This window comes from Bombyx mandarina, chromosome 13 (genome assembly GCF_030267445.1).
Source record: "Bombyx mandarina strain Sakado chromosome 13, ASM3026744v2".
In the NCBI taxonomy this organism is placed as follows: Eukaryota; Metazoa; Arthropoda; class Insecta; order Lepidoptera; family Bombycidae; genus Bombyx; species Bombyx mandarina.
This window is the reverse complement of record NC_143220.1, coordinates 16,041,452-16,055,300: the sequence shown is the minus strand read 5'-3', so window position 1 is coordinate 16,055,300 and position 13,849 is coordinate 16,041,452. Positions and strand designations below refer to the sequence as shown.

At 37.4% G+C, this 13,849-nt stretch overlaps 2 protein-coding genes across 3 annotated transcripts in view; one reads left to right on the top strand and one right to left on the bottom strand.

Moving 5' to 3' along the window:
* Positions 1-13,849, top strand: part of LOC114245319 (LIM domain only protein 3) — a 53,357-nt gene that overhangs the window by 26,890 nt on the left and 12,618 nt on the right. For both annotated transcript variants that reach the window (XM_028177452.2, XM_028177451.2), the window contains exon 2: positions 9,065-9,147. In XM_028177452.2, the coding sequence (XP_028033253.2) occupies positions 9,102-9,147 (46 nt within the window). In that variant the 5' untranslated portion in view covers positions 9,065-9,101. The remainder of the gene's footprint in view (positions 1-9,064; positions 9,148-13,849) is intronic.
* The window catches only part of Xpc (DNA repair protein complementing XP-C cells homolog), an 86,898-nt gene that overhangs the window by 65,167 nt on the left and 7,882 nt on the right, over positions 1-13,849 (bottom strand). The gene's annotated exons all lie outside the window — the stretch shown is intronic.

Here is a 13,849-nt window from a genome sequence, read left to right as displayed (position 1 = left end):
TAATTTTTAAGAGTATAATAAGCAAATGTATTGTAAATAGTAATAAGTAAAAAATACAAAGTTCAATACAAAAATTATGAATTTAGAATCATTTAAGAACATAATATAATATGTAATAGTTTAAATTTGATATCAATGTCGTTTAAATAGCCAAAAATCCTCTTTCTAATACGCCCAGGCGCCCTACTTATTTTTTATAGCAGATGTCACTACAATCGTTAAGATGAATTTAATGACCCCATATATTAGAGTACGCGTATACCCTATATTTAAGCTGCACATCGTATCAAAGAAATGCAACCCAAAGGAAACCCAAAAAGGTTAAATCGAAAGGTTTTCTATTATGATGAACCATCACTGCGTATTCCAAAACGATATATAAAGTGGCCTTGGTTGATGCAAACCCAGTAGCCGATCTGCTTACACACCAACTGGTACGCTTTCAGAAGTAAATTCCACCACCTTGCGTATTTCTACAGCGAGGTATGGACGTGTTGACGTTCTTACTGGTGGTAGCACCTCTTGTGAGTCCACGCGAGTAGGTACCTCCACCCTGCCTATTTCTGCCGTGAAGCAGTAATGCGTTTCGGTTTGAAGGGTGGGGCAGCCGTTGTAACTATACTTGACCTTAGAGCTTATATCTCAAGGTGAGTGGCGCATTTACGCAAATGTCTGTGGACTACAGTAACCACTTAACACCAGGTGGGCTGTGAGCTCGTCCACTTATCTAAGCAATAAAAAGTGTTACAGTTTCAGTGGTAGAAAAAGCGCTAATGCAATATATGACTAATTTCTCAGTAGGTGGCGTCTTCACATCGTCTTAGAAATAAACAGTCCGGCGATGTCGACCGTTGTGGGCGCACAATACGTTTTGCCCGTAGTGCTCAATCTATAAGGAGTAAAAGAAATTAGAATATGTTCTGGACAGACGGGGATTAATAGTAGATCACAGAAACCGGGGTTTCGTGGGGTCTCCGGATAAATAACCAGACAAATTGTTCTCATTCTCGTCTATAAAGTGGCCAGGAAAAAAATGCTTGAAAATTAATTTAAAATTGAAATCATTGATACATATAACGAGAAATACAATAGTGCATTGAATTTTAACGGATATTAAAGACGCCTTCATGAATAAGCAACAATGAGATAGGGTACAAGTTGAATTACATTGAGAAACATTGAATAATACGCACATAATCGGAGATACGATCAGATCGAGCACGCAACGTCGCGAGCCAATAAAGGTAATGTAGGCAAGGTATTTGCCAATATCCCCGTAGAGTGGCCCTCCCAAATATCTTGAGATTGTATTCCCCCCTACATAAAAATTGTTCCGGAATAGAGATACTACCCGGATAAATATTCAATTTCAGTACGGACGAAAAAGATTTGATACCTTTGGTACCTGCTAGGTTTATTGGATGATGGCCTTTTGAATCGCGTGGATAATCATATTCATAGTTTCTGGCGAAATATGGATGAGTTTTTGGATGAAAATGTTTTTTTTTGTTAAAGTCGTTAACCTCGTGTCGTTGAACTATATTTAATGGAAACCTTAAAACAAAGTTAATTTGACATTATAGGCATGATATTTTAAAAAGTAAAAGTCAGGGTCGTAAAAATGTATGAATGAAAATATAGATTTCGTTGCTAACAAAAAAACAATACGTAAACGATATTCCAATAAAATGACAGAAAATAGTTATTCTTCAAAAGTAGATCCAATAACATTAAGTGATTTGTTACCTGTTATTTGTATTCGTATCGGCAAACGAAATTCCTTTTACATTAGGGCAAGTAATGTCAATTATTGCGATGAGTTGTCAGTAATCACTCATAGGAAATGGAGTGAGGACCCCGGCACATCCACTAGTCGCGACCCCTACGTAAGGTAAAGAGAGAACGACATGTAGATGAAAAGGGCAGCTGAATCTAATACAATCGGGGAAAGCGATACTCTCTTTTGAGGTAGGGTTGTCGCTAACAGTTAAACTACTTTTGATATCTCAAAATTATTATGATTACGAGCTGAAAGAAATTCATAATCATCGTTACTCTATTTAAAATTATACAGAATTTGTTGATTTTCTTACTTTGAATTAAATATACATTTTCTTTCATCATACAGACGCGTAAAATGGTCCCCGACGTCATGAACTCATAGACATAGCTTTAATGTCGCAGTTCACATTAAAACTTTAGGTTGAAGTCTCAGCTGTATTTTAAAAACGGCTGTCATGGCCTTTAAACCAAAACTTATTAATGCATCACCACAGACATTTGTAGCATTGTGGTACTGTATTCTTCATAATAGCAGTACATGATAATTTCCTATAGATGTAAAAAAAATATACATTCTCACTGCATGTAAAATTATAAAATATGTATCATATTTTTGTTTATCATCTCCGTTATATAATACGATAGCTAAACAAACTTAAAAGTTCGATTAATAGGTACTGCGAAAATTCGGAAAGCTTGTAAAGTCAAACAAGAAGTAGTTCTATATTTATGCCCCATTTCGTATCACACGCTGATAACTACGGGAAAGTAGTTAAAGAGGAATGTAAAGTTTTATTGCGTTTCGTGATACGGAGCGCACAAAGTATCGCATTGTTAGCAGCCCTAAGCAAGGCGGCGGCGGCCCGGGCGGGACGGTCGGGTATTGAATGAGATTGCTTCTTACTTCGGCAAATGGATCACGTAGTGGATGAGATGTCACACTGTTTTAAGATCCAATTCGGCCGGCCGATACCTACATATTATCGGATCGTGTATGATTATTAACATAATAACACGTAGACTAATCTTTTTTCTAATTTCCTTCTGAAATTATGTGATAAAAACACATGGATATATTTGTAAATTCGAATAAGACTTTTGAATTAATTGAATTGACTTTATGTTACATCGAAAGTAAAACCTCATAATGCCGGCGGTTGAATGTCTAAAGTATCCATTACGTAATCAAGTAGATACATTCACACTCAGTAATTGGGAAATTCCCGAGCCGGGCCGCCGCCATAGTACCGTCGGCGGGCGGGCGCTGAAAACAATTTCACGCCAAATCTTAGCTTGTGTTTTCGTATTTCCTTTTTTATTTATCTTTTAGTCTTTCGTTTCCTTCGGAATCAATTTCACGGATGAACGTCGCGCTGATCTCAGTTTTAAAAGTTCGAGGGTCTACAAATGACACTGGATGGTGTGTACGTAGTATTTTGGAAGCGGACTGGACAGTGTCCATGGCCAGAGACGACGCGGTTACGCTTTCCTCATTATTCGAGTGACGCAACGCCGCCTCCCGATAATAAGTTTTCTGCTCGGTGCTCCTTGTGATTGGATGGGTTATGCGTGTGTTATCTCCCTGTGCTACATCTCATATATCTTACCCAATTTTCTTTTACATCACTCCTTTCAATTTTACTTGTTCAATATCAATGTACAATCTTGAATACAATGTAGTTTTAATCATATAGTCAAATTATTTTCAGTTTCATGAAGTCTTAGTTAATAGTGGATAGCGGTGATTGTTTTGGCGACCATCCAGATGGCATGGTGTGCACCGTTGACAATCTAGAGTAGTAAGTAAAAGAAATACAGTCTCAACTCAGTCTATACGCAAATTAACTTTAACACGTTGACATTTTGAAACATCAGCTTCTCGTAAATTATTCCTTTTTGAATAAAATTTTCTAAATGATTAAAAACATAGAAATATATTAACTGTGCTAATGATATGGGATATCGATGAAATTATTATTCTGTGGTTCATTTATTTAGAAGATTTCAACAAAGATCAGCGGGTCGGTTCGTAGAGCCATTCAAAATTGTCGGGTCCAAGCGCCCGCATTCCCTCGGAATTGTCAATTTTACGGGCGGTTTATTTCCGGATACCGAACTTCCTTGGTCAGACCGCTACTACCGCAGCCGCTATCAATAAGTTCCAATGCGTATAGTGCATCCATTCTAAATTAATTGTCGACATTCAAGTTTATTAAATCAACGATTTAATTTAGTTTTATGTTTATAATAATAATAATAAATTATTATTATATTGGAGTCGTACGTGGTTTAAATTTCGAATTCTATAAATCTACACAAAGAATGCCATCTACTTACGTAAAATTTACATTGTATGTAAGTATCTTAAGCGAAAGCTTCCCACTTAAAAGCTCTACAAATGCACTGAAAGCTCTTTCGCGCACTAATCCCAAACCTTTTAGCTGCAATCAAAAGCCCCGAGCGCTCGACGCGAAGCGCGGGACGGGACGACGTCATGCTTGTGGAAGCGCCTAGGAATTTAATTTACATTTTTAATTAAGTAAAGTTTTGTTCGAAAAGCTCTCTTGAAATAAGAGTTTTCTTGATTAGAGTTCAGTTAAGCTTGAAGTATGAGATTGATTAGTAGAGCTTTAATTGCTATTATCAATTAGAATTCAACGGAGGACACTGACAAAGAGGCGTATGTATATAACATAATAATATATAATAATAATCCAAAACATATATATATATTTTTTTTTTAAATACGTAATTCTAAAAAAAGTATTTTAAATTTTGAACCTTAATTTCGGTAATTTTGTGAAAATATCAATTTTATTTCATTATATTTAAATTCTCCGATTTTATAATAAAATATTACACAACTACTTACTATTTTTGTCGAAAAATTATTAACAACTTTTCGTACCTAATCACTAATCTCCGCAGAGCACTCCGCTCAAGCAATTCGATATTGTCTTCGATAATGGATTTAGATGTGATTGGACTAACGTCTAGATTCTCTTTCTTTTTGTTGAAACAGAAAAAAAATCCATATAAAATGTACCACGGATGGTCGACTATTCAGACCAGAACGCGGTTTAAATTAACAAAATGGTGGTACCAATTCACGCGGACTTAAAATACGCCTTCCCATCAATTTACGTTATTTGCGTTATTATTTTATTGCTGTTGGTTCATTTTGAATCGTGTTCATAAAGTTTTGCGATCTCGTGAATACAGTTTTTTTTTTATTTATTTTTTATTGCCTTTGTAGGCAGACGGGCATATGGCCCACCTGATGGTGAGTGGTTACCGTCGCCCATGGACCTCAGCAATGCCAGGGGCAGAGCCAAGCCGCTGCCTACCGCTTAATACTCTCCACAAGCCTCGTTTGAAGAAGGACATGTCATAGCGCTCGGGAAACACCGTGGAGGGGAGCTCATTCCATAGCTGGATGGTACGTGGCAAAAAAGATCTCTGGAAACGCACTGTGGATGATCGCAGTGGCTCCAGGTAGTATGGATGAACTCTACTCCGGTGGCGGGCGGTGCGATGGTAAAAACGAGATGCTGGTATCATCTCGAACAATTCCTCAGAGCACTCCCCATGGAACATACGGTACAAAATAATTGTGAAGCCAATTAATGTTTCGGTTTGATAGCGTGTTCATCTAGGTGTGTTAGAAGTGAAAAAAGAGTGGCTACCCAAAGAAGAGTAGTGGTGGGCTAAAATAAAGAAAGAGGCAAATAGACCAATAGTGAGTTGTTACGTGCAAACAAATCCCATTCTGTATTAGTTCGATGGAATGCTCTCTAAATTTAATTTAGATTTAATAGGATTGTACTGGTAGTCATATCGTTTAGGCCAAGATGAAAACATATATTTGTTTCCTGTACGCTTAACTCAAAAGATAACACTCCTAACCTACGGTTGTTGAATGTGAAGCTTTTATCTTCAACTCAATTTTTTTAGTCTAAATAAATATATTTAGAAATTCTCGCCAAGGACTATCCACGTTAACACGATAGTATTGGCTGGCGACGGCCGGCTGCCACGTAACTAATTGATGGCGGGGGTGAATTTTAACGTAAATGCCGCTTAATTGATCGCGTTGATAACACAATCATAATGGAGATACCTATCGATAGTGTACACTACAACCCAACCTCGGTAATGCCCAAATGGGTTTTCACGCACCCCAAATTATGGAAACACTCTAATGTAACGGATTACTCGCATTAGTTTTAATTGGATTTTGTGTTGTAATTGTAATAATACACTGTTAGAATGAAGGGATATTTTCAAAATATATGTAATTTTATCGATTTTAATGTCAACATTCTTCCAAACACAGTTTAAGATTTGAATTTTCATTTGTTATTGTACATTTATTTATTTTATAATTGTACCAATAAAATGATCACCAGCTAAGGCCATCGATGACTTGACAAGAAAGCACATGACAAATGTCACCTCAATTATAGGTACAAACGACAGTTATAGGACAGTTAACAGTTGACAACATTTTGAATCATAGATTATACACTTAATATTTTTTGAATTAAAAAGAAGGAATAATAACACAATGAAAAATTATAAAATTCAAAATATAACAATAACATTTGAGTAACATAAAAATAAAAACTATAGTTAATTAAAGAAAATAATATACACAAATCGGTTATTATATTCTTAAAATTGGAACGCATGACTGTTTTGCCAGTAACAGTCAGAATGGAAGTATGCGGGCTTGCAATACGCTTTATCACCAGTGAAGAGAAAGGGTGTATTGTAACACAAATGACACATGTTCTGAAAGTTAAAATTTTACCGCTTAAAGATTCATCTAATAATGTCAACATATAGTAAGGGAATTATAAATCCGTGAGGACATAAAGTAGCTGGAAGCTGTGCTAAAGCTGACATAAAAGCGAATAAATAAGAATGTTCGGTGAAGCATTCTTGGCATGAACAAGTCAAGAGCCGGTGACGAACGATTTGACGTGGAATATTTATCCGGGACCGCAGCTACCGCCATTCATTCCACTTATCCCAACGCTCTGTTGAATTTTTGACACGTCTAGGAAGACACTGCCCTTTTCTGTGATAGCTTTAGTGTAAGAATGGCATTTAAATTCGTATTAGGGGGGTCTTTCATCAGTTTGGCTTTCAGATTTAAGGGGGAGACATGAGATAACTCGAGGGATCTATTTATTTCGGCCATGTCAGAAACTTACTTGTTTTTTGTATTAAAAGATCAACTCTAAGTTTGTGTATCTGGAAATAGCTTTAATTAAATCAAAAAAGTAAAATGTTAAAAGCGAATACTGAGAAACTCATTATGTGCAGGTTCTCGCCCCCCACCCCTGATCGGACCACAAATCCAGCGCACAGCAATCCATATTAGATTTGCTGGCTCTCTCATATCCATTCTGAGATGTTCATATTTTATTGGGGCCAATAAAACGGATTCATGAATATGAGAAATGCATAACGAATATCGTATTTATGGATGGAGACGTGCTCGCTCCGCCGCGGATATGTCGCGGGTAATTTGATAGCCGCCTTTGTAACAGGTGCTGATGGGAATTTAGATGTGGTTATAAAAATAATTCCCTAGCCGAATGATATTCCCTTTTATTTGTATTTTATTTTAGAAGGCTTAGATTTAATAAAAACGACGAAAATGCTCAGTCTTCAATCTTAGATTTCTGCAAATATAATATGTCTGTAACTTAAATTTAACTGGCGAAATTCCAGCAGCGTACAAAATCTGTACGATCTTCATACGAAATCAAGAATCCACATATTAACTTCTCTCTCAAGTTTCAATTTAAATTTTTGCGTGGTTGTCTCAGCATTCAAGGAAAAGCATGTGATAACGCGTTTGTTATTCATGTTACATTTGAAATTCGACCCTACGGAACTCCTGTAAGGCTGAAAATTATCGCAAAATAGTGAAGTGCCATTGGTCGTTGTAAAAGAAGCTTTATGGCATAGTTTGTAGAGTTTGTTTGAAAGGGTGCGTATTCAGTTTAGTTGGTGCCGTTTGACGCCAGTTTGTTGGAGTAATAAGGTCTCAAGCGAAGTGGACGTAAGAAGAGGATATCGTTTATTCTAATGAGGTTTCGCAGCGAGACGTGCGCCACTAGCGTCACTCGCGCTCCACGCGACACCATGTTCTGACTTTGTCGCAATTTGTATTTCTTTTTTGAAACGTTTCAGGTTCATATTTTTAAAATATATTTTTAGTATAAGACTAAATTTATACTAAAAATAGGATAGGAGGATATTCAACTAGCACTACTAGATTTGCTAGTGTCAGGCATATCACGTCAAATAAGGTAGACGACTGGTCGTAACACTATAATCAAGTAACAATATAAATACAAGCTAAGTCGAGTCTAAGTATTTTCCGGTCAACGGTGTAGCGCGTTCTGACCCGGCAGGCTGATTCTGACTCAGTGGGGTATCCCGGAACAGCGACAGCCTGGGCGGCCTGACGGACCGCTGTACCGCGGAGACGGGCGTCGTTGGTTGTTGACGATCGACTTGACGACCAACAACTCGTCGCGTCGGTCGGCGTCCTAGGTGTGACGCCGCGATTCTGGTTGTAGTGTTGAACGCGAGAACCCCTACTTTGACCGGGTTCTGACCCCGGGCGACGACTGGACGTCGGGTGAAAGAGTGCAGGGGAGTCGTTTAGTGGGTAGGATCCTAAATTCTATACCTTGTGCCCGCAGTCCGCTCCCAACATCTGTGGACTATCCAGTCCCGCATAAGTCCACGCGCGCCCCTTAGTGGCGGGAACCTTGTAGGTGGTTCGTCCCTGGCTTAAAAAAAAAGTGCCTAAGTACCTAATCAAGAAGGATGGGACGAGAACCAATAAAATTGCAACAAACATTAACTAAACAAATCGAATCGGCAATTGCAGAGAAAACCGTGTATAAAATTCACAGGCAAAAATTATATTATCAAACATATAACATTAATGATATTGATATTATCTGATATTTCAATTTAATATCTGTGACTTCGTTTGATCTCTCTTCTTCTGCTCTGTACGTTCACGCGTTGTTCAGCCGATTGATATGAAATGTCGTATAGTTGTTATTGCCACTTCGGCGAAGGTTTTCGGCATAGGGCCACATACGATAATGGTCCGTGAATTGTTTCAAAAATGACTTTGATAATAATCCCAGTGAAGTGTGGTAGATGTTAAAAGTTAAGAAGTTAACAAAAAGAAGATTTTATCTATTAAACTGACTTAGCTAATTTTATCATTCGTCATTTGTTTCAGGAATCGAACCCTGTAATGCGAAAGTGACGATATCAAAATGATTCGAGACCCACCTGCCATGCATAAACCCGACAATACAAACGGTAAGTGCTTTAATTTTTTCCCAACTCAAAAAATAATTACGCAAAAGCTGCTGTATTAACAAAATACTGACAAAATTTATTCTAAACGAATTAAGATAACTCAGATTCAAATTCAAATGTTTACTGGTGGTAGGAACTCTTTTGAGTCCGCACGGGTAGGTACCACCGCCCTGCCTATTTCTGCCGTGAAGCAGTAATGCGTTTCGGTTTGAAGGGTGGGGCAGCCGTTGTAACTATACTGAGACCTTAGAACTTATATCTCAAGGTGGGTGGTGCATTTACTTTGTAGATGTCTTTGGTCTCCAGTAACCACTTAAATTAAAAAAAAACACCTATCCAAGAGAGCACCGACCTGGAAAGTGTCTGGCAAAAGGAAGAGAAGCCGTTCCCGAACAACTTGGTGTCGCTCGGTGGAGCACGAGCTAGGCGTCTTGGGCATGACGTGGCAGGAGCTAGAACAGACTGCCCAAGACCGATGTAAATAGAAGGATTTGATTCAAGCCCTACACCCCACCAGAGAGTAATAGGAAAGAAAGAAAGAAAGAACAAGAAGAAGATTTAAATCAAATGAAAGTATGAGTGCGCAATGTCTTATTGCTGACGTCAATTTTTTTCATAATATTAGGACAAACAGGTCGCGAATAAAACGCGGGAAGGGTTGCGCCATAAACCGGCCGGCACCGTCCGTTGCGATATTAAAAAGGGGACGAACGATATTGCAATATCACATTTATGCGAAATGTCCGACACCGAGATCGTATTGATAAAAATAAGCGATTTTTTATTGTACCCAACAATGTTAGGATATATGTAAAAATACACGAACGAACTGATTTACGAAAGCTACGTATTACGTGCAGTGCCTTTGGGTATTTTAATGAAACATCGCCTAATATGTAAACCATCAGACAGCTCATGGTAATGAGTCATAAATGGTATTTCTTATCGTTTTTTAGAGAAATAACGGGAACTTTTTTTTAACCACTATTAGGGAAATATAATGAGTTACAGGAGTTTTTAATAATATCTAGCTTGAGTTAAACGTCAACCTATTTAAATTAAAAGCCATCCAAAGAAAATACTGGATAATAAAGTTAAAAAAAACATATATGTAGTAACACTAAAACAATTGTACTTTATTGTTGTGTATTGTTATTAGTATGTGCGAATTCAAGTTGCAATACATAAACATTCACCTTAGTGCGCTCACAGTTATTCGGTAAAAATTTACTTTTCGATTTACTATACATAATTCAATTTACTTCTCACGTTGGTCATAAGAAGAATAATTTTTGCTTCACATACATTCACTGTCTGATTTACTCGTTTATCTTAACTTAAATCTATTTTACATCATCGTGTTGATTATCATTTTATGGGACGTGAAATAATATATTTCCTTCAAACGTGTTTACTATTTAATCTGTTTAAAAAAATATTTTAGTATTTTCTCCGGTTTCGCGTGTCGTAGACATAAAGAATACTGTATTTATGTTTTAATTTCGGCTTTTTTATTATCATTAAATTATTTCCGTTATCACAGTGGTGACAGTGCAGATAGGTTTCCTACTTCAGTGTGACAGTGACCACAACAACTGTGAAGTATTTGAAACGTCAAAAATAAGTCTAGTGACATTAATAAAAAATGCGAGATTAAACAGTAAAAGTAGTTTATAGTGAGGGGTAGATCTCAGGGGTATTTAAAACTATGGGTTAGTCACCAGTATCGAATTTTGAATTCCAATCTTTCTTTAACACAAACAATTTTCAATTTTAAACGATAATTACATTCAGACGCGGGCGCACGATATTCACACTCAAAACGGAAGCGCCCGGAACATAGATTATACACTGTTAAAAAGATGGACATAGATACTAACTATGTATAGTGAGCGGGCATACGGCCGCGAGAGTGACGTACCGGTCGGTTTGCTATAAGTTTTAATTATTATATGTGTCATTAATCTATATTCATTTAGGTAAAGTGGTATACTATCATTTTAATAATGCACAATATTCTGTTTATTGTTCGAAATGTTCAACTTAATTATTATTTATAATATGTATATATTTCCATATATTTATAAGCAACATATTGTATATATTTATAGACTATATTATTTCATAGATTCTTATTCTTAAATATTATATATATTTTCGAAGTAAGCTATAACTAAAATTTACAATTTTCTAGCATTACCCGAAGAATATTATTAAGTATAAAAATATAAAAATGACAATATAACCTCGGATTTACTCACAAGGAATTTTCAATTTATTTGCAAAACACAACAAATTCACATGAACATCGAATGCACCACGAGCAGTGGCGGAAAATTGCGGAGACAGCGCGGGTGCGGGCACTGTGGCGTGGCGGAGCGAGAGCGATGCGCGACTCGAACGGCCCGCTGCCCGACCCTGATAAAATTTATGGCCACTTCCCCTTTAAAACAATATTGAGGGCTCAGTTGGGATTTATGTCTCGCCGCTGCTGCAGCGACTCAATTTATTCTTCAATTTTTCATACAATAACTCACACACGTATTAGGAGTGATGGATGAAAAGGACTAACTTTCGGGCTTTAATAAGAACCTCCAGATGCGAATCTCCAAATTGGCTGAAGTTTATTGCCCACTTATGTCAGGCTTAAGTTTCGCCTGGAGCCTTTCTCTGAGAAAATAATTTATGATGTAAATTGTCTCAACCTAGTATTAGTTGTAGGTGCACGGGCCAAATTGACTCACTTAAGTTTTGAGCAAACTATGTTCTGACTCAGATCGAAAACCTTATCCTTCAAAACTAGCAAAAAGAAAAGTAAGTCCTAAGTATTCAGATATCACAGTATCAAAAAACGGTGTACGAAAAATACGAACGTCAACATGAAGTGAAATTAAAATTTATTAAAAGGACGTATTACTCGAAAACGTCTTTACATTTCTTAATGAAAGCAATTAAGATACGGTTTTCTGCGATGAAATAATTGAAATTTTAATTGCTGAAAACTCTTTCCTTAGAAATCATTTACCGCTGCCATTAGGCTTAATTCAAAAATTAATTTAAACTTTCAGAAGGCTGAGTCGGGACCGTGGCACCGCCGTAAAGCAATATCAATTTCATAATTTTAATTAAAAATAAAAAAAACTAACTTCTCTGATGACAAAGTCCCGTACTTTTTTAATAACGGAAATGTTAACGATGTCGGCAATAGGAGGGGTGGGCGGGGTGTGTTGCACAGACCAACCGCCATAGGTCAGCTTAAATTTTAATAAGGCGCCGGCTGCCTTCACCTTTACGCCATGTCACTCGGCACCAAACCGGACTTGATCTGTTACGGAAACACAGTGTTCACATTTAAGATTCCGTTGCAACTTCTATTTACTTAAAATATACTGTTGCAAAAATACTGCTGTTTTATTAGTATAGACGGAATTAGGTCATAGTACACTAGGTGTGAAGCGGCTACTGGAGTCCGACCATGTCATAGCGTAAAATAGAAATTATATCACATTACAATGCGTTGGGCGTGCCATTTTCTATCGCTTAGTCGAAGAATTTTATTACTACTCCTACTACTCATTCAGTGATTGGAGTGGCATTAAAAATAAACTAGCTAAACCGTTGATTTTGGGCGAATGAGAGTTAGAACTAGCATCCAAAAGCGTGTCTCTATCCCATGTAGCGCCCTCTAGTGAGTGCGCTGTCAAAATAGAATACTCACAATGTAGCAGATTCATTGAAAGTTAGCCTACTGAGTTTCTAGCCGGATCTTATTTTATTGTTGTTTTAATATTAAATTATTATTGTCGATTATAAATTATAAATTGCATAAGTTGATAAAAAAATGCTATGCAATAGCTTTACCGCGGCAGTCTCCGAGTGCCACGTCTTTTTTTTATTGCTTAGGTAGGTGGCTGAGCTCATAGCCCACCTGGTGTTAGGTAAGTGGTTACCGAAGCCCATAGACATCTACAACGTAAATAAATGCCGCCACCCACTTTGAGATATAAGTTCTAAGGTCATACAACGGCTGCCTCACCCTTCAAACCGAAACGCATTACTGCATCACGGCAGAAATAAGCAGGGTGGTTATACCTACCCGTGCGGACTCACAAGACGTCTTACCACCAGTAATTACGCAAATTATAATTTTGCGGGCTAGATTTTTACTACACGATGTTATTCCTTCATCGTGGAAGTCAATCGTAAACATTTGTAAAGTCTGTATTTTATTAGAAAAACACCGGTGCATCGCTAGATACGAATGCACCGGACGTCTTATCCTTTAGGCCACGACGACTTCAAAATGTCTGTGGCCTAGTACGCAAGATGCCCGGTGTATCAGGCGAGCCTTGCTGTCGGAGTCTAAATCCTTTAGCAGGTGCGAAATGCTCTTAGTCGATCATTAAACGAAGCGTGCTCACGAACGTTTTTGTAAGACGCAAATTTTATTATGTATAACCGTGTGATGAAATGTATATTAATTACAGATTTGCATAACTAACAGTTGTAGGGCATATTGTTATTACGCTTTGGTAAGTACCGCCGTCTTGTCTCTTTATGCAGCGATGTAGTTCTGGGTTTGAAGTATCAGCGTCTTAGCTGTAATCAGTTGAGACTTCGATCTTACGACGCCTAGGGATACCGCTAAGTACTCAACATTTAGGGTCAATAACCTACTTGGCCATCTAAAGCCATACAAAAA